General features: G+C 39.3%; 1 protein-coding gene across 1 annotated transcript in view; it reads left to right on the top strand.

Annotated features, from left to right (window-relative positions):
* Nucleotides 1–25,362, top strand: part of COBL (cordon-bleu WH2 repeat protein) — a 167,126-nt gene that overhangs the window by 100,334 nt on the left and 41,430 nt on the right. The window contains exons 10-11 of the mRNA XM_075142377.1: nt 13,388–13,526; nt 16,746–16,916. Of these exons, the coding sequence (XP_074998478.1) occupies nt 13,388–13,526; nt 16,746–16,916 (310 nt within the window). The remainder of the gene's footprint in view (nt 1–13,387; nt 13,527–16,745; nt 16,917–25,362) is intronic.

Consider the following 25,362-nt stretch of genomic DNA (forward strand, 5'->3'; position numbering starts at 1 on the left):
GGTATTACAGAATGGGAAGAGACTCACGGAAGGGCATTAAGCGTGATTAAAGGTGTGGAGTAACTGAATACAGGGACAACTGTACAACTTACGTAAACCATGATTCTTCATCTTGGAAAAGTGGCATGAAGACTATGGATAGGGATTTGACTGTTCAACCAGCCATTACAAGAGCATCTGAAGCTAGTGGGAACCAAAGAGTGTGGTTCTTCATGCAAGCAGTAGATCTGTGGAACTCCTTGCCAAGGGTTGATACAGGCGCTAACAGTTTACATGGGCTCAAGAGGAGGCTGAACAAATGCTGCAAGGACAACAAATCCGTTGTGAATTTAAATATAAACCACACCAGGAAGTCCCTGACGTGAAGGTGGTTGGTGGCTGCAAAAGTATTAGGGAAAGGGTAGTGTCAAACATACCTTCCCTTTTCTTCTGCTGTCCTCTAGGTGCTTGCCACAGTCTGATACAGAAGCCTGAGCAGAACCCTAGATCTAACCCAGTACAGCTATTTTTGGAGAATACTGAAGAGATTCGTACCTAAATATTTGTCTCATATGATCTGATACCACTCCAGGAAAGTCACTGGCGGCATTCTCAATGACTTCACTAGGTCTTCTTATCACTGGTAATTTGATAACCAGGCAACATGTCTCTTGTTAAAAACAGAAGCAGCTGTCTTTGATTGCTATTCCCAATTCTCGCTCTCTTTGTTTTGTGCTCATAAGTGCAAAACTTTGCACTTGCAGAATGAGGCCATAAGTTTTGCCAGTAAATCATATGAGAAATAAGAATTTTCCAGCCTGAACCCTAAAGCAACTTGCCTAGTACACATGTTACAACTTAGTACTGCAACTGCAGTATCAAAGAGCCCTACAGAACTCTGAGGGTCATGTTTGCAGCCCCCCCTGGACTGCATCTCAAAATGTTGAGATGCAGGTATGCAGCTCAAATTACAGGTAGCTGGGAGCTGTATGGGTGATGTCCAGTGCACTCTACTGGACATGTGCCTTTCACTGACCAAATAAAAAGCAGCATGAAAGACCTGATCCTATTCCATTTGAAATCAATATCAGATCCAGGTCCATGCCAAATATTCTCTAGATTGCAAGTCTTTTGAGGAAGGAATTGTTAGGGCACTTCTGTCTTGTGCAGTAATGGGGCTATTGTTTTGCTTAGCAAATGATGATATTTCTGACTTTCAGGAAATAGCAAGTCAAATTGCCCTCTTACAGTGTGCTGCTTTCCTATCCAGATTTGCCCAAAGGATGGGGCAGTATTTCATTAAGAGTGTATAAGGGTGGAGCTTTTCTTAACGACTTTCAGTTAATTGCCTTGTGTTGAAAAAGCCGTGTACAAACTGTTGCCCTTCACAGACATGAAATTCTGTGATGGCATACTAAATTAAGTTTTACGGAAACAATGGTCTTTGTAACGGGTCATAAACCTGAAAAGTTTTATGTATTTAATATTTCCACTGGAGCTGAACCTGGCTAGTGCTATCTTATTGCAGAGTCCATTACCAAAATGTACCAGAACCAATTAGTAGAAACAAGAGTGAGTAGTAAAAGAGGTCTGTGGTCCTTAAAAAGCCCTACACTGGAATAAATGGCTAAGAAATGAGAACACAGAACAATTAGTTTCCAATTTGAAGGTGATTTGTTCATTTTTCCCTAAAGAGCTTTAAACATGACATTCAGTTAGCTGAGTGAGAAGTATCCAGACTTGTTCTTTTCACGTCTGACAAAACAATGCTCAGATGGCAAACATGAAACCAGCCGACAGAACATCAGATAATGTTTGCTGTGCAGTTTGGATGCTTAATTTAGCTAGACAAGTACGCTCTAGTTTGGATAAATGATGCAGGCCCAAATTAAAAGAAAAGAGAGAAAAGTGCAATGGTGACTGAAGGCTTATCTTGCTGTCATGTAAAGCATCAAATTTAGGAAGGCTCAAAAAAAGCTGTTAGTGAAAGGGAGTAATTTGTACCTTCTTTTGTGAATTAATTCTGGTATATGCACACTTAATCAAACATTAATTCTTTTAAAATAGTTATCAAAGGCTACAGCTAGATGATACATGCACTGTAGTGACTGCTTTCTCAATATCTTCAAAGAGTATCAGTTAAGGGTATGTTGCATTTTAATATAATATTACAGAATTTTCTTCTCCATACATCTAAAGACGTTCCATAGTTTCAGTCCAAATTGCCACCCTCCTCTTTAGAGCTCCTAATGCTCAATTTCCATTGCTGCACATTTATTTACTGTGTCCCATTTTAAAAACAAAATTTCAGAAAGCATTTTAATAACTTTAGGCAACTTTTCTTCTAGGCAACCAACTTACTTTCTAGGAGTTTTTGTGTCCCCCTCCTTTTTTTTTTCAATTTGTAATTAATATACTCATTTTCCAATTCTTTTGTCCCATAATTTTAAATAGAGTAAGGTGTCCCAGAGTGATTAATTAATTAAAAGGAATCTTAGCTTTCTCAGTCACGAAGTGATTAAGTGCAGTTGATTATATTTTTTTCTGAAGTTTGGCCCATATGAACAAGGACGTTAGTGTAGAATTTCAGTGGAGGTTTTGATGTTAGCCAGAAGGTGCAGCCTCTCAGAACTGCAAGGGGAAGTAAGACTGCCTTTACCCTGGCCCTTTGAGAATCTGTCTTTACTCAGATAAAGTTCACGGTCAATTAATAGGTTTTGCACCAGAGCAACTTGAAATTTTAAAGCCTGCTTTAAAATTATGTCTCTTTCTGAAAGGAGAATATTGCTTCTTTAGCTTGGGGAAAAAAGCTGCTGCTGCATAAAAGGAGTCCACTGTGTGGCTTTATTGTGTTTTTAGAGATAGTTGTTTTTTGCAACTTTGCCCGGGAAGTAGTAGCAATGTCAGTTCAATAGAGGTGTAAATTGCCTACCTGCTTTAACTGAAGGCTGGACTGTGCTGAGTGTTTCACACTTTGGCTTGGATAGGCTGTTACTGTAGAGGGGTGGGAGAATGTCATCTACAAAGTTTTGTAAGGTTCATCCATGGTCTGCTTCTTGTTGTTCTCGGCAAAGTAGTCCAGTCCTGCCCTCTAACCTGTGTAGATACAATCTCTGAATTGACATCAGTTTCAGAGTGACCTAGTGATCCTTAATATGTTACAAGAACCCAAGCAATGTGAGCTTGCAGTGTCTCTATTTTACCATTTAACATACATCACATAATAATCATGCAAGAATACAAGATTTGTTTGACAGGAGGGCTTCTGATTTAAGATAGCAGTTAATGAAATAGATCCTTTTATTTTTTTGCAAGAAAACATACATCTTGAGAACTGAGTCCTTGAATTATGTGCAAGAAAAATTCTTGGAATACTCTTTTCGCCAACATCAATAACGTTCTTGATCTTTTGCAATAATCCAGTTGCTTCTGGCTGTGAGTTCATGGACCACCTGCCAACTGTTTCTGAACAGACTATACTACCTGCCTTGGGAATAATACCACAACTTACCATCTGGTGAGATCATGATAGTATCACTTGACCTCCACATGTGGTCTCTGTCAAGCACTTCATTGAAAACTGGCAAGACATCAGGCCCTGAACATACTGTTCTATGCAGCCCTGAATTTTGGCAGGGCTGCAACATTTAGTAAGTAAACTTCATCTGGCTTGCAAGTCACAGACAAATAGGACAGGCTGATGTCATTGTAAGCTTTAACTCTCATTAAAGAGAAAGTATGTGTCAAGTAATTATTAGGCTTTGTTGGGCAAGGTATTTAGGGGAAGTTAATAGACAAAGATAATTTTAAGCAGCGAGGCTTCTGAAGAACTGGCATTCAGTAAGCAATGAAAAATGACCCTAACAGCGTGCTTAATTTAGAAACTGGGTTTGTGTCGCTTTTCAGATTTTGATTGTAATTCCGCCTTTCTTAGATCCTAAATTAAAAAGGTAAAAAATTATATAATAGAAGAATTAACTGCGTTCTGTGTAAATCAGGTTTCATTTAATGGCTGAATAGCATTGCATTCTAGTCATTGTTTAGCCAAATAAGAAAGCAAGGAAAAACATCACAAGTATAATCTAGTAAAAACTGCTCTCTGCTACTTCAAGCTATTTTTCGTTTGAATTATATTCACAGTCACATCCCAAAAGTAATAGAAGTGGGGAGAGGGGAATGCAAATTGAGTCCCTCTGACTGCATACAACTTCAGTTTTTCACCTCTTTAGAGGATGGATGGTGCAGGTCTCTGGGAGAAATAGGCACCTCATTTTGTTTGCAGTGTGCTCCTGTTAATCAGAGTATCATAGCTCAACCCCTGAGTCCCGCTCAGCTCTATGTCGCCGACACTTCCAGGCGTGGATAGCAAGCGGAGTGCCATGGTGGGTTTCTCTAACAAATCTTCGCAGCAGAGTCTATTTGTAATTTTGGATGATAAAAATCTTATACTTGTGGGGGGTAGCTTGATGTAGAGCTATGTTGTGCTACAGTCCCTAGTAATACACCTAATTGACACTGTGATACCACTTTACTATTCTCCCCTCTTCTTGGTTTCTGAAGTTTGTGGAAGTAGGGGCCTCAGGCTGCCCTTCGTAAGTGCTGGGAGGAGATAGACTTGAGTGGAAATTTGCAGGGGGCGGTGGGAAGGGATGGCTGGGACTAGATGATCTTTAAAGGTCCCTTCTTACCCAAACCATTCTGTGATGCTATGAAATTGGAAAAGAACTGGAAACTATCACTTGACTTACTGCCCAAGCCAGGTTTCCCAGGCATTCTGTGTGCCTGCAGATGGAGAGGGCTGATATAAGGGGGTTGAACACTGGAAATAAGTCAGGAATGTTTTTCTCTAAGTTGAGAAGACTTCTGAGGTGATTGCCTAGGACTTAGCGCTAAGCACTAGAAATTCAACTTGGTTATCTCTACAGAAGAAAATTTTAAGCGTAGAGGAAAACTTAAGTTCCGGGGAGGTATGTCGCTTAGTGACAGTAGAAAGGGTATGGTTCTCCTTGTTCCTGGTCAAACATTTGTGTGATTGCCTTCCACTTTCTGGCCCTAACAGATTTTAGGCTACAGCCCATCCTTTCGGCAGAAAATTGAACAAAGCTGCAAAATAAATTTTGCAGATCTTCAGCTGGCTCATAACATTGCTCAGATTTTTAAGGACAGACAAGCAGACTAACCAGTCAGCCAGCCTGTAATCCTGGCTGTGAGACTGAGGAAGAAAAGATGATGTATAAAATCCTTATGCCAGTGCCTTTCCCAAAGACAATGACTCAAGGAGATGACATTGATCATGTCAAACTCATTGACAGAAGTTGTCAGAAGAAATACTGAGCTGCAGTCCTACGACGTATTTTACACTCTTATTAATGTTCATTTGTTCTATTAATTGTGTTGCTCTAACTAAAAAGATAAGCACAAATATTAAATGAAAATTTGGAGGTGGTTTTTGCCTTTTTTGTTTAACATGTCTAGAGGAGAAATGAATCTTAGTAGCAAATCAGCTTCTGGTGGTTTTAAAATGTGATTTTTAAGTGTTTGAGGGTTTTTTGTTGTTTTTTCCCCCCTAAATGAGGACATAAATGAGGAGGATTACATTGTATTCAGAGAAACAGGGGAAGTTCAACTCTTTGCCAAAGCAAACATCCGCAGACTTGTGTAGTCTACATGTTTCAATGCATGTGAAAATATTTGGTGTTGTAGAGTGACTTCCTTGAGTGGAAATAATATTGCAGCTAGTAATGAGATTTTGCAAAAGAAGGAAATCACAGCTATCTTAGTAATTTAACATCTCAAATTTGTTTATGGATAGTTTCCTGTCTGACACATTTAACTGAACAAGTTAAAGTGTTTAAAGAAGATTAGAATGACATTAATTTTTAACTGCCCTTGACCATGACATTTCACAAAGGGTGTGTTCAATAAAAACAGATGGAAAAATGAGCTTGCCCCTTCACCTTGTAGTGGCTTTCTTGTGTCAACTGATTTAGCTTTCTGTCGCCAGTCAGCTGAGTATTCAAGGACATCCTTGGCTTTCGTCTTCTTCATTTTATGAATAAAATAGCACAAAAGCATAGCAATTTCTGTAAAATCCAGTAATGCTAAGCTTTTTGTCTGTTGTTAAGACTGAGATGGTTTTGCAGTCACAGCTTGATTTTTGATAACGAATACTAAATTTCATTACAAAACCCTGTTTAATACCAGAGTTATATAATGAGAAAAAATTAATTTGAAATTAAGCAGCATAGAAGTAGGCAAAATGATCAAATACTTTGTGGCATCTGATCAAAACATTAATGGTGAGGGTATTTTCAGAAGAGCGATGCCGTTTGCACCCTAGTTATAAGCCAGACTTCCCACTTAACACAGCGCCTGAACACTTCCAGCAGCAAAGCAGCTCAGAAGCTGAGGCCACGAGTATGGCTGGGGCGCGACCATCACGTGGGGCAAACACAGTAGAGGGAAGCACGGTGCAGAGCTTCAAAGTCAGGAGGAAACACCCTGATACAGAGCGGACACAAACATGGTTGTCCTGCTTGAAGAGTTAGTTGGCGTTACATTGTGGACTTGAACGCGTGTTGGCAGTAGCTTGGGAATCTCTCATCTAAACTTGTTCCATGTGAGAGTGGCGTGTCCAGAGTAACACGAGCTATTGGATCTAGTGCTGCTATCACAGCATGCATTTCTTAACTTTGTATGGCTTATTTAAAAATCTCCCTTTAAGTTTATTATTATTCATTTTACTGTCAGGTTTGTGAGATCCAGCACTGAAGTATCAAGATGTACAGAACTGAAATGACTGATCCAGAGAAATTGCTTGCTAATTTCTAAAGTGTAGTTATTTCTATGCATTTTATCAAAATTACAAGTTTTTCAAATAATATCCTCTTTAAAACTGTTCCCATGTGCCAGATTTTTTAGTATCTCTGTAGATGTTGTTTTTGCAATATGTTGCTGCATTGCATGGGATACTAGTAAGCATTTTAAATAACCCGCACAAATGCATTCTGCAACATAAGGACTTGTTTTTGGGAAACATCAGACTGCTGTCTTTGAATGCCGTTTGTAACGTACTTGTGGATTAGACATTCAGTTTTTAATCAAATGAAATGGGCTACTACCCAATAAGGAAACAAGGTAGAGAAGTTCAGTGCTGAATAGACAGTTAGAGCAGCCAGCCTCATGAATTGCTCATACGCCCAGTTTCTTTGAGAGCTCCCTGAATTTTCCTTTGTCAGTGTATGCCAGTGAAAGGCCTAATAATGTATGACCCGTCCAGGGAATATTAGACATAGGAGTAAATGTTGTTTAAGACGCATTAATGTTCAATTGGGACTTCTTGTGGTTTCTAGTGCTAGGCATGTTGAAGCATCTGTTGCTCTGTGAAAATGCAGTCAGCTGGATAGAATAGCTTTTATATCATCAAGTTTAGTGGACAGATTTATGTCTCTGTTCTGCAGCTGAAAGATTTATCTCTCTGATTTTCCTAGAACGGCTCCTCTTGGATCAAAATATTTTCTTCTCAACTGCTTTAAATTATGCACAAAATCATAGCAAAATATTTTTAAAAACTCTCAAACCATAAATCTTACTTATGTGCCAAGCTACCACTTGTCTTTCACACAATGCTGTGGAAGCATCAATGCAGTTGTGGTTATATCAAGAGTTTAAAACTGGTTAATAAAACACATGTCTTTTCTTTTTACTTCTAGAGCTTCTTGTAAAATGGCTCTTAATTATTTCAAGATTTCTTAAAATTCTTTGTGAAGGGAAGAGGGTTGGGATGGTCCCACACATAGTTTGGGGTGATACTGTTGTTTGTTCAGTTACAAGTTAGCTCTGAATTTTTCTGCGGATCATGTTTAAACACTCTCGTAATTCGATAGGCATTCTGACCCCACACGATATCATCACCAGCAGGTGTATCAGAATCTGACTTGCTTAAATCAGAGTGTGTGTCTGGTCAGTGTTGGATGATGGAAACCAGTTTGTAGTCAGGGCATTCCAGTGATTGAATCCATGTGTTCTTTTTCCAATCCTTTTTATTTACTTCTGAAAATAATTTCTACAAACAATCACTCACTGTTTCCCCAAACAAGACAGAACATGTGTATGAACTGTAGCTACGATGTTTAGGCAGGAAGAAAATGCTTTAAGGAGGATTTTGTTAAATAGCAAACCTGGAAAATGGTTAGGTTTTCAAGTTGCTATTTTTCTATGGCAAAATGATAGCAGTGAGAGTAAAAGGAACAATCTGTTGCCGTAAGACAAATGTTTCTTATAGTGTTTATGAAAATACTGGGAAGAGTGGTTTGACTTTTGAAACACAAACTATGCACTTTTTTTTTTAACATCTCAATCACATATTGACAAGATCCACTGAGGGGTTTTCTGTTAAGGCGCGGTTAGAACTGTTTAGATCTGTCTGCCAATCGTCCAGACTTTCTCTAGTAGATGTGGATGCCAACTACAACACAGATACCTGCAGTTGTTCAGGGAAAACCTGTTCCAGGTAACTCAAGAAGATGCTGTTCACTTTTAGTATGCAAGTCCAAGAAAGTCTTTCCATGGCAATTTTTAAGTTGTTCTTCCCTACTTGTGTTCTTAGTTGTGCTTCTGAGCTCAGATCACTCAGCTTTTTTCTAAGCTCTTTCTCAGTCCTGCAGAAAGTACCTGTCTCTCGTATGTCCACTCTTTTCCCCCCAGACATCAATCTTGGGAGAAGGAAGAAAACATGGCTTGTTCTCCTGGTCTCTGTGTCCCAACACAGTAGTCCTTGAAGAGTATCAAGTCCTCCTCAGCTTTTCAATAGATGGGCAAAACATGTTGCTTGAAAGGCAGTAGTTCCCAGAAGGCACCAAAGTGGCCTTCAGCATCCAGTTTAGAAGCTACATGGTATTTTTCCTTCAAGCCCACAAAATCCAGCCGGGCTTCTAGTGTTAACGTAAGAATTTTTACCTGGCCGTATCATCATTTTGGAACACCTTGGTAATTGCTAGGTTCTTTACTAGTCAAGATATAACTGCAGCAATTGCAACATTACAGTACTTTGTTATTTAGCAAGGATGCACTATGTGCACTTTCCAAGGCTGCATTAAGCCCAGTCCCTTTTTCTCTACCATCTACGGCAAGAGTGTGTGGGCTGTCCTTCACAGGACAGACATGGGTATGTGTGGCTCTCTCAGTATGCTATTGTAGAGTCTTTAATCTGGTTTTGGAGTCAGTAGAGTGAGATTTCCTTCTTGGTCAAAGTAGTAATTCAGATGACTGAGATAGGTAGTCAGTGTCATCAAGTGGGTTGCAAATGTTGGTAGATACTGGAGGGACAGAGGAGCACAAACTGATGGTATAGTTTCTGGCTTACAGAAGGAGGCTCAGTTTTGGGAGCAGTAAACCTGCAGTAAATTTAGGCCTAGTTTGGTCTGTGAATAAAAGAAAGGTGGCATTTGTCAGATGACTTAGCAAGTACTTACACAGATAAACATTTCTGTTAGATTAACAGGGGAGGTTGAGAAATACAAAACCAGTGTCTGACCTGTAAGAGGACAGGCAAGGCAAAGGAGCGGAGCTCACATTGGAAATTTAGCTGACAACATCCTTGTCTTTGAATGCCTGTTGAGTTTTTCGTGGTGGTGGCTTTTGTTTCCTTGGGCCTCCATTAATATTTTTCATGAACACATATTCAGTGCAACCTAACCCAAACGAAATATTGGACTCTTACGCATGAGGAAACTCAGACTCAATTTACACATCCACTCTTACAGTATCCACAGACCTTTTGCAAGTAAGGTGACCGTCAAATGCTACTGATTGAAAATTTCAAGCATTAGCCTTGTAGGATTCTTTTCCGCACAATTTTGACACATAACCTCCCCATGACGTTGTTGTTATGCTCTAAATATATTCTAAAATCTTATCTAAAGCCCTCAAATTTTGTTAAAGATGATGAGCTTTCACATTCAGCACATTCCTCAGATATTTTGTCTGCAATACTGGAAGTATTTTTCAAACAGCATGTGAGCCATGACATGAATTTAATGGAAAATTGTTTTTTGCGTCATATGTGGTCTCATCAATATGGGAACAAAAGTGACACTATTTGTCAGACTTAGGTTCTTTTGGCCCACTTTATTCATCTCTAGCTCAGTTGATGGTATTAGTTATAGTCAGAGAACACTTATTAACATCTTTAAAAATTATTTATTCATTGCGTAACAGAAGCTGACCGAATAATTTCTTCTAATCAAAGATGCTGCATAGGTGAAGCACAGGTGCTAAGACTAGGAAATAGTCTGTTTCGCTCAGAGAGGGGCTCCTGTAACAAAGTTTGGATGGGAGATTACTTCAGATAACGTTGTTAAGGCTTGATTTCTTTATAAAAGAAGCAGCCAGCCGTAACAAATTATTTTCAAGTTCTATTGTTTTGATATATACAATTGCAAGAAAGAAACAGAATGTTCTTTGTGTTTTTTCCACTTATGTTTAGCCTTTTAGGTTTACCGAGGTTGGCATTAAAGAACTACTTCTAACAATTTTTATGACTTGTTCTTGAGCTAGACACTTCTTATATACATTGTAGTATGGCTGGCTTTAAACAAGGTTTTCATCTTCTTTATGGTGTTTGTGAAGTATACTGCACTTAGCTGACAGTATAATAAAAACATTTTTATGTGTGTATTTGACCAAACTTGCATTATTGCAGTTGTGCACTAGCTATTTTCTAGCTTTTCTTTATCTGTAGCAGCATGTTCATCCATATATCTATCTAATGTTCCTCAGAAGACTCAACTAAATGAGAATGCATAGAGCTGAAAAAGATAAGCTGGCTTCTAACAAGGATCCTTTCTTTTTAGTAAAGCAGTAATGTATCTTTGAGGAATTTGACTATACCAAACTAACATCTTTCACTCATCTGGTACTTGGGGAAGGGTGATTAGTGATCTCTATCATTTCAAGTGGAAACACACATTTCCTTACTTTCTGCCTTGATTCTCAAGATTTCCTAGACTTACCATTTAAGTCACCAGTCCATCCATTTTTTGTCCTCAAGTAAAATGACCTTTCTGTCTGGAGAGACAGGAGCGAATGTGGAAGCTGCAAAATGGCATAAAATAGCCGCAAAAGTCATGGCTTGTACTTGTGAAGAGTTGGGGAAGTTCAGATGCTGCTTGTCCACTAGATGATTCAAGTTCTCCATAGCTACTGAATTTTGGAGGCTTTGTAGTCAGATTAATTGAAGTCCTCACTTCGGTAATTTTCTTTTTTGTAAGCTAGTATCCTGGAGAATCAAGATACAGTATTAAATGCTCACATGTCTTTAGTTATTTAAAACGCAGTGCAGAGGAATGTGATTTTTTTTTCCAAGTGCCTATTTGCCAATTGCCCCGAATAGACATAGAGAAGAATGCAGCATTAGGTAGCTGCATGTAATTCCTCCTTTGTAAACCAAAGCCTGGTGAGTCTGTTTCACTGAACAGAGTTTCCCATGTTCAGCTCAATATTGGGCATTCTGGTTCTGTAAGAATTGCGGGGGGTGGAGGGGTGGGATTCAACTTCAGTCAATTGCAGTCAGTTCCAAACCACTGGCAGGCAGTTAATTCATCAGGAGCGGTGCTCCATCTTAATATGGACTAACACCATAACTTTGGGCAAAAGTTTTTCAAAGGAGCTCTAAAATTTTGCTCTATCCATTCCTGAACATTTGGCCTGGTGCTCTTCTCCTGGGTATAAGTCTAATTTTTCAAATGCCATGGTGTTCGGTGACGAAAATTGAAGTCTGCAAAATCACTAGTTATTATTAACATTCTTCCCCATTTATGATGCCTAACTTTATCTAGATTGGCCTCGCTGGCTTTAGTCATGCACTGTATCCAGTGGATATTTAATGTAAAATGCAGAAATAATTCATGGTAGTTGGAAGCAAGATCAGGACACCTTTATTTCCCACCCTCCGTCCCCTCCATCTTATAGAAACTGATTGCCACAAAGCTGCAGCTCATCCTGTTTAACGTGCTCTATGTCCAGTGCAGTTACAACCAAGTTTCTCCATGTGCAGGATGCAGGTTCACCAAGAAGGGGTGGAGAGTGTCCAAATGTCTTGTGGCACAGTGGTTAAAGCATTCTCCGGAAAGGTGGGAACTGAATGTTTGTGGTTTATAACCTAAGACTCTCCTGAGTGCTTTTAAAAAGGAAGGCTGAGTGAGGGAGGCTCTGTTCATCTCCTACTCTTTGTAAAATTCATTTATTCTCAGAGTTTTCTCTCAGCGTAGGAAAGGACACATGTAAATGAGTGCCTCTGCTCTGAACACTGATAATAGCTTTGAGCAGTGTGAAGCTACTGTTTGTATTTTAAGGGTTCATTAATCCTCTGGATTAAAAGAAAGATTATTATTATTGTTTAGGCCTTTGAAATATTAGAAAAGCAGTTCTGTATATTAGGTATCTTCAGCTGTGGGAAGTATCAGGATGGACAGAGCAGTGAAGTGATGCATGTAAAGACTGAGGAATGCCAACAGCATGCCAACGTGGGCAGCTCCCATTACCCTCTGCCTCAGCTAAGCCTGGTTCTGTCTAGTGCTGTCAGTACCTTTGAAGTATAAAAATTCAACAGGTTTTCCTACATGTTTTTGTTTTTATTGTTATTATTTTTCCAGAAAAAGGCAATAGAGGTAAGTTCCAACAAGCTACGGAAAATACCATGCAGCCCAGTGAAAACCCAAGGCACTTGTAATAAAATTTTTCATATTTTTAAAAGCAGTGTAAACAGCGATGAAGTCTTTGCTTGCCAACCAGCATGTTGCAATTATTGGAAGCCAAGGTGTTACAGATCTTCAGAAGTATGTCTGTGAAGTCCAGTAGACTAAACAGAGTAAATAAGTAAGAGTACAGTATGATCTCATATCATCATGCAAGCAAACTTTCAATTCTGATTCTTCTCTCAGAAGTCCTTAAACAACAATTGGAGAGGAAAATCAAAGAAATGAGAGAGAGTTTATTCCCTACACACACCGATTGGAGTATTTAACCATAATTTAAGGTCTGAAGAAACCAGTGAAAAACCAAGATCGTGCTATGGCTCAAGCTTAACAACACACGTAGTGTCATACTGTGCGTTGCTGAGTGTTGGGCTCTCTAGTTCCCTTTTACCAAAAACATCAAATGTCTACCAGACGGGTATTTCTGCTGTGACATTCATCTGCAGTTTTTGTCCCTTTCCTTCTCTGAGTGCAGTATTACTATACCCTTCTGATCTGTCTTTTTAATCTCCTGTTGTCACTATAAATACTCATTATAAATATTCTGTGCTGAGAAATTAGGTCATATGACAATCACATGTTTTTTATTACTGACAATTTACAACATCGACAAAACATATCCTTTAACTGTGCCTATTTTTCAACTTTGCTAGATTTCACAAGGAGCCTCCCTAAACGATTTACAGAAAAAGAAGAGGCGTGCCCCTCTTCCACCAACTGCATCGGCTCCACCCACTCCTGCCATGCCGAACAGGACAGAAGAGAGGGAAGACAAGAGGAAGAGCACAATGGGTGAGAGGTGTTCTTTTTTCCTGTGTAATCCTGTGCATGTGCTTTCAATGCTCACTGTTTGAAGTTTCCTTAATTCTTTTATGCTGTGAGTTTGGGAACTTTTGTAACTTGGGGAAAAAAACGCATTTCTCTGCAGAATGAAAGTCTGGAAATAAGTGTTTGTATATTACCTCTTTTTTTAATGCCACCATTCAGAGTACCACAGGGTAGTAAAAGGTAGCTAATACTCATCAGATGATTTTAACATTTGGTACGAGCTGGATATCCAAAAGCACTAGCCCTGGGCCTATTCTGTGCCTTTAAGGTAATGGTGGTTTTGCTAGCAAATGGAAATATGGAAGTAGTAAATGGAAATGCTAGTAAATGGAGATGGGCCAGGCAATACTGAATGCATTTGAAGCCATGGGGTTCTGCTAGAACTGAAGTACGGTCAAGCTGGTTCAGTATCTCCTCATGTTCCTAAAGCCTGAAGACATTTTCCATTTTCTTTTCCTGTAGTCCTCCAACAGTATGACATCAACCGACCATATTCAGTGAAGTTTTTCTTCTGAATTTAGTCCTCAGTTTTATTATAAATCAATCTCTGCTGAGTCTTTAGTAGAAGAAGAAAACTGGTGCTCTCAAAGGAATGTCGTACATAGCTGGAGACAACAAAAGAAACTCTGGTCTTCAGCTGTGTGTGACACCACATTTACTTTCATACAGGAAGACTGAAAAACGTTCTCCCAGACCTCTGTCATTACCTGACTGCTAGCTTATTCAGGTTGGTGGGAGCTTTGTCTGAGTGAGGACCCCAAGATGATGCTTTTAGCAAACAAAGTGATTTTATGATGGGTAAAGATATGAGATAATAGCCTCACATATTGGAACTCGTTTTTCAGTACATTAAGAGAATCATTCTTCAAGTGCCGTAATGCACTCAGTGCACTTCAGTTCGTGCCTTTGACCTCATGTTTCATAAAGTGCCTAAGACATACAGATATGACATCCTGTCATACATAATTGCTTACATTACAAATGCCTCACAGTTTAGAAAGAAACCTCTTGGTTTTGTTCCAACATTTATTTTCAGTAAATGCTTCACATTTAATGCCTCAGCATTTATGTAGCAGCAGGAGTCCATTATCTTGTGACATGTTCGACTCCATTGACATCTCTTATTTAAACCCTCTAAGGGGAACGTTATCGCTGTGCCATATAACACAGGAGTTTTCAGCAAATTGGCTTACTTTTAACCACTGCAGATGTCACAGTCTGTCACTCCCCATGCTTTGCCCTACTGCTGGTCACTTATTGATGACATTTGGTGCTTTAACTTTTTGTAAGTGTTCATTTTATTTTGTATCAGTGCTGGGAATGTTACAGGTGAAATAAAGCACAGCAGAGCCCCTTCTAGTCCATTCAGTACTGTGTACATAAGTGCTTGCTGGCCAGACTCTGCTGATGTAGGATTCTGTAGTATCATTTACTTTAATGGAGCCTTATTAATTTACACCGACAAAGAACTTGTCCCAGAGTAGCCCTATCTTCAGTGCTTTTCATTTTCTGCTACTTTCTTGAATGAATGCATTCATTAACAAGAAAAAATGTTACAGCAAGGGAAGGTTGGTAAAACAGCCTCTCTTCGGGGCCCTTGCAAGAAAATGATGAGAAAGCACAGATGGCTCTGAAAGCAAGAGAGAAAAGCTGTGAAAAAAGCAAGACTGTAGTGAGGGGAAAAACATGCTGCAAGAAATAGGCAGCTGCATAATGGAAAAAGGATTAAAGCTACCTATATATCTCCCAAGTTAGCCACATGAATCAAAGCAAAAGATCCTATCAAAAATATTCTCAAACTGGCAAATTCATTTCAGTATTCAATACTGAATCACTTATTCTGACCCCAAAGTATTGTGCCCAGTTTTCTCAAAGCAGTAAAAAAGAGTCCGCACATTAGCCGGCATTAAATTGTGTCTTGAATCTCTGGAAGCTAGTAACTCCTAAGTAGAAAATCATAATGGTTCAATCTTCTTTCCTCCCTCTCGGTGCTACTTCCCTTCTCAGCAGCACCAGAGCGTGAGCCTAAGAGTATAGGAATGATCAGAATGGACCAGACCAGAGGTTCGTCTCTGCCAGCATCCGTCTTCAGCAATGACTACAGCAGATGCTTAAGGCAGGGTCTGAGAGCAGAACAAGCAGGTAGTCATGGTTCCTCAGTCCACTTCCAGCCTCTAAGGACTTTCCAAATTGCAGTTAGCTCTCGGTTTGTATACTGCAAACTGGCAGCAGCTTTTTAACATTGCAAATGGTTAATAGACTATAGTGCAAAGGTGCATGTTATTGCACATAGTATTGAAATAAGCCGCCAGCCAAAGTTATGAGCATTACCTTTGATAGCTTAAAACACTCTTTTGCAAAAAAAAGACTTAATCATCTGCTTCCCCACAATGTCAAGATAATAAAAAACCTACTCAGAAAAAGAAGATAAAAACCTGTCAAGATACCTACTTCAAAATACAGTCCTGAGGCATTTTCCTCTTAAAGAGTCAGGAAAATAGTCATGTGAAGTATCCTAGAGGTCAACAAATTTAGGCAGTTTGGCACTTAAGAAGATAAAAATAAAACACATTTTTCACATTTCCTTACATAGCTTTTTTCAATTTTTTTTTAATTAAACTTTTTTCTCCTTCCTTATGTCTGCCAAAACCAGTGATTTTAATTGTTAGCTGTAATGTACACGTATGTGCTGGGCCAAATCTGGTCCCATTACTGTTGGTTTAAGAGAGATCTAGCTTTTCCTTTTCCCTTAATTATTTGGGGGTAAATAAGAGGAACGAGAGGAAACGGCCTCAAGTTGTGCCTCAAGTTGCGCTAAGGGAGGTTTAGGCAGGACATTAGGAAAAATTTCTTCACTGTAAGAGTGGTCAGGCCTTGGAAGAGGCTGCCCAGGGAAGTGGTTGAGTCACCATCCCTGGAAGTATTTAAAAGACATGTAGATGAGGCGCTTAGGGACATGGTGTAGTGGGTATGGTAGTGCTGGCTTGACGGTTGGACTTGATGATCTTAGAGGTCTTTTCCAACCTTAATGATTCTATGGTTCTATGATTCTAAGAGCAGAATTAGATCCAGAGAGACTTTGGATGTGGGTAAGGGAAAATCAATGTGTGTTTAAAAAATAACAATAAACGGAGCGATCATTATCTTGACAATGAAGTAACTAGTCAATTGATCCCCCTGTAGGTGATGGACGGCAGGTGCCACAAAAGCCTCCTAGAGGCACCACTCGTGGTCCACCCCAGTTAGTGATACCCCCACCCCCACCTTACCCTCCTCCTGACAGAGACATTGTGGATGCAACAGTCTGTTACAGAGAAGCAGATGTTACAGCACCAACAGAGCTGGTACCTAAACGTATGTTTGAAAATCTATGTGTTTGCATTTCCTCTCTTTTGATGGTTACTCTCAGGGGTAGCTTTTCCAGACTTTCCTCTCTGCTCTGTAGACAGACATGTCTGTTTTTTCCCTTTTTTCCAGCCTGTTGTCTTTTAAAATGCCCAATGCAGTGTAACTAATTAATATAAAGTAAACAAAGCGTTTGTTTGGAGACAGTTTTGCGGATGATACCTGGCCATTGTATGGAAGCATTTAAAAACAACCATCAAACCATGTGACTTTGTGCAGCTGGAAGCAAAAATCTGTTGTCTTGTATTAATACTTCATGTTTGTTTTTCTGTACTAACTTTCTTCTGTCTCTCCAGAGACGAATTCCTTTGAGAATCAGTAGGTCTATCAGTCTAGATTGAAAACTCCAGGGTATCTCCCTTAGGAAAATTAAACCATTTACAGGAGCTGTATATTGTTAAAGGCCTTCCTGTCCTGATGGGTACATCAGGCAAGTCCTGCCTGACCAACCTAGTGGCCTTCTATGATGGAGTGACTACATCAGTGGACATGGGAAGGGCTACCGATGTCGTCTGTCTGGACCTCTGTAAGGCCTTAGACACGGTCCCCCACAACATCCTTCTCTCTAAACTGGAGAGAGATGGGTTTGATGGGTGGACTGTCTGGCGGGTGAGGAATTGGTTGGATGGGTGCACCCAGAGGGTAATGATCAACGGCTCAATGTCCAGATGGAGGTCGTTGTTGAGTGGTGTCTCTCAGGAATCTATATTGGGACGGGTACTGTTTCATATCTTCATCAATGACATAGGCAGTGGGATTGAGTGCACCCTCAGCAAGTTTGCAGATGACACCAAGCTGAGTGGTGCAGTTGACACGCCTGAAGGACGGGATGCCATCCAGAGGGACCTGGACAAGCTTGAGACGTGGGCCCGTGTGAACCTCATGAGGTTCAACAAGGCCAAGTGCAAGGTCCTGCACCTGGGTCAGGGCAGCCCCCAGTATCAGCACAGGCTGGGGGAGGAAGGGATTGAGAGCAGCCCTGCCAAGAAAGACTTTGGGGTACTGGTGGATGAAAAGCTGGACGTGAGCTGGCAATGTGCGCTCCCAGCCCAGAAGGCCAACTGTATCCTGGGCTGCATCAAAAGCAGCGTGGCCAGCAGGTCGAGGGAGGGGATTCTGCCCCTCTACTTCGCCCTGGTGAGACCCCACCTGGAGTATTGCGTCCAGCTCTGGGGCCCTCAGCACAAGAAAGGCATAGACCTGTTGGAGCGGGTCCAGAGGAGGGCTGGGGGATGATCAGGGGGGTGGAACGCCTCTCCTTTGAGGAAATGCTGAGAGAGTTGGGGTTGTTCAGCCTGGAGAAGAGAAGGCTTCTGGGAGACCTTATTGCAGCCTTTCAGTACTTAAAGGGGGCTTATAAGAAAGATGGGGACAGACTTCTTGGCAGGGCCTGTTGTGACAGGAAAGGGGGAATGGTTTTAAACTAAAAGAGGGTAGTTTTAGACTAGATATAAGGAAGAACTTTTTTATGCTTAAGGTGGTGAAACACTGGCACAGGTTGCCTAGAGAGGTGGTAGATGCCCCATTCCTGGAAGCATTCAAGGTCAGGTTGGACAGGGCTCTGAGCAACCTGAGGTAGTTGAAGATGTCCCTGCCCACGACAGGGGGATTGGACTAGATGACCTTTAAAGGTCCCTTCCAACCCAAACTACTCTGTGATTCTATGATCTTCCTTGCCATCTCTGGATAATCCTTTGTGTGCTCGTCCCCTTGGGGCATAACAGTTATCAGACAAAGAAATACGGTATTTTCCACATCCTTGTGTATTTGTGAAAAGCATGTTTTCATGCTACTTTTTCGTGCTTATCCGTTGACTGTCTTTAAATCTTTGTACACAATCCAAGTCTTTGATCATGTATTATGTTCCCTGTGGGCTTGCCCTGCACACCCATATAGATACTGTAAAGGCAGCAAAGCTCTGCACGTTATGGCATCTCATGGACACACTTCCTTTGGAGGTTAAGGACGGTGTCTTCAAACCATGGGATAGACAAATGTCTCCATTAGCTGCTAATGTAACAAAAAATCTTTTTCCAGGACATTTTCTTTACCAAAATTATTCTGCAGGTAGCAGTTGCTCTGATACATTACTGTTGGTGTGTTTGCAGTGGATACCAGCTAAATCTAAAGCATTACTTTAAAAATCTGTGCTGAGGAAATACAGATTGACAAGTTTTATTGTGGAGGGAGAGAAGGAAATTAAGGAGATTCATACTAAGAGAAAACCTTAATCTTATTGAGGATTAACCCTAATTCATTTTTACCAGCATATGCACAAAAATCATATCATACTTAAAATCTTTTTTTTGCTAGATACCATCAGCTTGCTTATAATGTTTTCTTTATTAAAAATCCGTTGTGGCCTTCTTTGCATTAGGATTTCTGCTTCATTTGAGTTTCTACCACTGTTATTTTGCAATGCTTTCCTGATCTAACTTGGTGATCAAATACCCTTTAATCAATGCAGCTCTGATTTTATCAGCCTGATCATTTGCTCTTAAACAAACACAATATCCCAGCCAAAAAGATTTGATTAAGCTTGTATATGGAAACATAACATGAGCTTTTATTATCCTCAGTTTACTGAGAGCAGAAGAATAGTGCTTGGTGGGTACTTATTTTAGACTTAACGCATCAGTGTTGGAGAGGGACAAGTTTAGCTTTATAATTATGCTGTGCTCTACCTAGATAAAGATACGTGTATAGATTTACACAAGACAAATGTGTAGAGATGAACCCATGAGAGAAAGCAGCGCGTATGGCAGATGCTAATTACACTGCCTAATGGCATTCTGAAAGGTGCTTAGATACTGTAGCGATCGAGCGGTATAAGAACAGAGTTTTGCAATGATGTTTTTTATTGCCTGAGAATGCCTCAAGCAGTGCAAATAGGACTTTGGCAGTAGATTCAAAGAACAAAATTTTCAATCTTCCTAACTCTGACCTCAGTAAATGTGTTTTCTCATAGAACAAGGTGGGAAGGAGGATAAGGTACTGATGCCAGCTATTGATGAAAGGCATATTTGTTCTGAAATCACTCTCAAAACAGCTTTCTTTGATGAGGACTGTGGTGACTGTCAGCAGCAGTTTGTCTTTCACAAGACGAGATTCCTATTCAGAAATTAAAATTCTGTGATCGTGTGGAGTTTAAATTCTTGTTCCTTATGATCTGCCACTGTCTGTGGGGCACCGTGCCTCACCCCTCATTCCTTCTAAACAAACACACAGTTGCCCCATTGTGCTCTGGGAAACCCACGTTGAGGAATTTTCATCTCATAGAGGATGGCGGTAATTGCTCTTCACGGAGTTTTCCAAACTTATGTGGAGTGTAAGTCATTCATGAATAGGCCCTTTGGTAAGATACTTGGGCTTTTCTGACTCTAATGGTAAGAATCTGTTCCACAAACAAGGGTACAATTGTTCCTCACAGTTTTTGCTCTTTAATCTTTTTATTCTCATTACATGACCTTTCCTCTTCACTTTTGGTCTGGTAGACCCTTAGCTGCGTGTTGTGTGCATATCTAAAATGGTATGTTTATGGGATCCTTTCTCCTTCCTTATCTTACTAATCAGATTGTTCATGGCCTGTGATTCTAAGACTGACTGTGCTTTGGGAATGCAGAAATGGAGATTGTCACCTCTGTTGCATGGCGTTTGGTTATGTCACATAGCTTGTGAAGTTTCCGATAAATGAGTCAATAGTAAGCTCTGTGCTACTTACCTAAGGTAAAGAATGCACATACTGCAACATTGCTGCACCTAGTTGGGCAACTAAAACATGCTGCCTTGAAATGTTTTCAACTAGCTCATTAGAATAAATGCAATATTTCTGTGAACCTCCATGATTAGCCCTTTTATTTGGCTTGTTATGAACTAGCATTAAGAAATGCAGTAAGAAATTAAAAGCTGTTTGAAAAAGAATAAACAATTCACCTTGTTGTAGAGTGAGATCCTGAAGTTAAATTCTTCACTCTGACACTGGATAAAGTACTAGTGAACTCGGGGTTCGGACTGGGTAAGGGCTTGACAACTGATTATTTTTTTAAATTTCGGAAAGTGTTCTGTCATTACAGAAGTGAAATCATGATTTGAAAGTGTCTTTGGTTTTAACTATAGATCAAAATAGTCAATCAACACTTAACCAGAAAGTTTGAAAGGGATGAAGGAGTGGGCATCTCAGAGCATCTGTGGGATTCCGAATTTTAATACATGTCCCCATGCAGCTGCATCTCCTTTGGGTGTCTGATTCTTCAGTGTTACTGAGCATGCTAGCCATTCTGCTGTCTGACCTACACAATATTTATAATTTTATCCTTTTACTCTTTTCCCCCAACAGTTTACTGTTGTGCATCATTCCCTTCATATACCAAGCGCGTCTGACAGACCTTGCCTCTTCCTATGACCTTCATACCTCTGAACCTCCTGTTGCCTCTGCTACCCTGATTCTTCTGTTGCCTTCCTTCCTCCCCTGCTGGAAAAGAACCTTTTTTTCCTGACTGAGATTTTGGCTTCCTTTCTTTTTGAACTTGCACATTCTCTTTTAATTACTATTGATTATTTCTGGCTGTGGTTCATACTCATTTGTGAGATGTACGCTCCAGAACTGAATGCTGTGTTATATAAACCTATATATCAGCCTCAGAAAGATTATCCGTTCATTTGTCTGTTCTTTTTCAAAAGATTCTCTTTATTTTGAGCCATGGTTTAATTTGATTTGGTGTTTCAGAGAGTGTGTTTTTGGGACAAGGTGTCTTACTTTCAGTACTGTAAAGATTTAATGAAAACTTCCTAAAAACATTTTTCAATTTTTTCTGTTAGCCTAGGTATAACATTTTACATTCTCTAATGTATTCTATTTTTCCTTCATTGCATATGTTTTGTTCCTTTGGAACGAAACTAGAACTGGGCATGGCCTCGTCAAGTTGAAGTGCAAGATTCTTTCTATATCTTGGCTATCAATCAAGCTGCCGAGAAAAAAGGAAAGATCTGTTGGATCTATAAGGGCCCTAAAAGGAATACTAAGAACCAGTACCAAATGCACTAATTCATAGGCTTTACGTCTGCTTTCATCCTGATGCTTAGTATGAGTAATTTTATCTTGATGCTGGAGACATCCTGTGCAAATCAAGGTGTGTGTTCTATTTCTGTAACAAAAGATGCAAACACTGTTTGCTCAAGATAGATCTCGCTCCACAAGTCTCCTTTTTACAGTTGTACTAGGAATAGTCAGTGAGTTATAATTAAAGTATCAGCTATAGGATTGTACTTACCAAAAACTTCTTTGCGCTGAAGAAAGTTCTTCATGTGAACGGCCCATAAGGCATGTATTTTTAATCATTCTGAACTATAAACATAGGTTTTATGAGTTGCAATGGTGCACACACCCAGAACTATTCTGACCTCACATGTACTATGATTTAAGACACTTATGTTATTTAAATGAGTGAGTTGCAATACATAACTCTAATTTAAATGATGAAAAATTATTGTTTTACCCTCAAGCAAATAATCATGTTCATCTTGAATCTTTTCCAGGTAGGCAAAATGGAGAATAAGAAAGCAAAGCATTCCTGCAGATAATGTGAAACATGACTAGAATGGGTTTTGACGGTTTTTAATACAAATATGACATGTAGTTAATAAGTTTTAAGTGATGCTTCAGAAAGTATACTTAATACCCTAAGGGTCTTCTAATAAAAGTTGAGTAGAATTGAACTCTCTGCACTGCCAGGTACTTTGTAATAGCTTCTTAAGACAGGACAATGGTTTAATTGTAAGTCTTCTCTTAAAAAAAAAACTAGTAAGTGTTCACAATGTGAAGATTAAGAACCTAATTTACCCATTCTCATTACTCTATTTACATCCTATTTGTAACTCCACAGAGCTACATGCCCCATGGAGTTCAGACTAGTATAAAAATGGAATAATTAAGTGGTGAAACAAAGCTTTTTATATTGAGTACTATGTAGAAGTACAGTGTATTGTAAAAGCAGTTCTTTGCATTGACACCAGTTTAGCTTAAAGAGGCTCGAGTTTTCAACAAAATCACATTTTCAATGAAAGTTTCCTTGCTTTAAAGGAATACAGCTATGACCCCTCTCCACATAGCTGACAAGTTTGCTGTTAAAAGCTGTCTCTTTTCAGGTGGTCTGCTCAAACTTCTAAAAGCTCTAGCTGAAAACTCAGGAAGTTCATTACTCATCCTTAATTTACTTTTTTTTTAATTAAAATGCAAAATTTGCCTCTAAAAATATGTTTGTGGGAATTAACATTTTCTGTGAAATTCCTATGTAAAATATTTTAATGACCGGTTTAAGCTAGCCAGCTCTGCCTTTCTGAATTTTAAAAAAAATTCCTTGCTTATGCTAGCTCATATCCTTTGTTTCTTACAATTTCGTAAGTGCCAGGTACATATATACTATTAAACAGAACTTTAAAAAAAAGAAGAATTGCTGCATCTTCACAAGAAATCATCTTAATTATAAGAAATTATACTGTAACATTAGCATGTTTAAAACCTCCCATTACTATACACAGTGTGGGAAAGAACTTTCAGTGACATTCATTAAATCCAGATCTATTCAGTGGAATTGCATAGATACTCTGTTTCACAACTGGTAATTCATTAATTTTGTGTGTGCAAGGGGGTAATAAGCAAAGTGTGATTATGGGAACGTGAACTTGCCGGAAGTTTGGTTCACGAATACCAGCTCAGCGCCAAGGTGCAGCTGGGGAATCCCTGCTTGTTTCAGGCTTCGACCCAGGATTTCTAACGTCACCTCGATTCGGCTTCTGGAAGAGAATGAGAGTTTTTCTGTCATTTTCAATGAGAGGAAGAAACGTCAGTTTGGGTCAGTTTGATGGAGTCTTAGGTTAGCAGTGGTACGAAAGGATGTTGGCTTGGTTTTACTCCTTTTATTTTAATCATGGAGATGTTAGAAGTGTAATGGCATTGACATGGAGAAGTTGGTAACAAATTTACTACTATACTACAATTTTTCACCAAAATACTCTTACCAGAGTTAGTAAGAAACACATTTAATATATTCAGGATTTTTTCTGCACTACCAAACAGCATCGCTCAAATACTGTCCTTCATGGTAAGATATGTGGCGTGAAAAACAAATAAACAAAAAAAAACCCCAAAATTGGAAAATACTATTGAGCCCTTTCAGGAGGACAAGTAAATGCGTAGATAGCTTATAAATTAAAAGAAATTCCAGTATTACAGCTCCAGTGTCAGTGACATTTAGTGCTCGTAGGAAATAAGGACAGATGTATAGTTTATGATTAAACGCGTTCTGATACATGACGAATGCGCTCAACCCCTACGAAATCCAGTGAATTAGAAACAGATTAAGCTTCCTGGTGCACAGATTTTACTGAATGGCCATATAAAACTTTTTTTATGTTGGCCACCAGAGGGAGCCGATGTTGTCACATATCTGCAGTAGGTAGCAAGTAAGAATAATGCTAAAGATGAATTTTAAGCTAGTAGGTACCACATTTATACAAAGATTTTCAGTTCTTTAAGAATGCCATAAAATTAAACCTTGTTTACCGAGATGTTTTGTTCAGCAACTAAAAAGAAAAATAAATTTTTTTTTTTATAGATTTTTTTTAATCAGTTTCATCACAAATAGGAAAATGAAGACAAAACCGTATTTGCAGGTGATGCCACTGTGATGGCATCTTCCAGATGTAACCTCAAATTTTTACCCTAGGCATTCTTGCAAAGGAATGTAGCATGTTGGTTTGGCTATTATATTGCATAGATATTGCCTGTATATTTATGGCAGCTGTGTTCAAGGTGTGGAAATTAGTGCATATAGCTGGTGTATGTGCTTGAGAACAAGTGCATAGGAGTAGGTCAGGTTTAGTGCCAATATAGAAAGATGTGTTCTGCTAGAAAGGTTTATCAGCTTGAGTTTTAGCATTTTAAAAGCATGAGGAGATTGTTTTAGTATCCATTCTCTTTCACAGACAAATGACTTTGTTACCAGCAATTCAGTCGTTCAGAGACTAAAATCTAGGATTCAGAGACTCTCCAAACGTCCTTAAATGTCTTTTCTACATGTAATGCTTTCTTTTTTTTCCTTAGGATTGAAATCTTTGAAGGATTGAAATGAATGTTTTCTTTCTCACTGAGCAGCTGCATTTTTTTCTTTTCCAGTGACAGGGCTGTAGCATACTAAACTTTGAACTCATTCCATTTTTATCTTTAGAAAATGTGCTACTGGTCCAGAACTGAAGCTTATTCTGGGCAGGTAAAATATGGAGAGAATATTCTAAATATATGAATGGAAAAAGGAAATATTTCTCTTTTTGTTCATTTTTAACTGGACCTATTTAAAGCTGTCCGTGGCATCTAGAGTGCTCAAGTAAGTGCCAAGGG

Source organism: Calonectris borealis, chromosome 2, assembly GCF_964195595.1.
Source record: "Calonectris borealis chromosome 2, bCalBor7.hap1.2, whole genome shotgun sequence".
In the NCBI taxonomy this organism is placed as follows: Eukaryota; Metazoa; Chordata; class Aves; order Procellariiformes; family Procellariidae; genus Calonectris; species Calonectris borealis.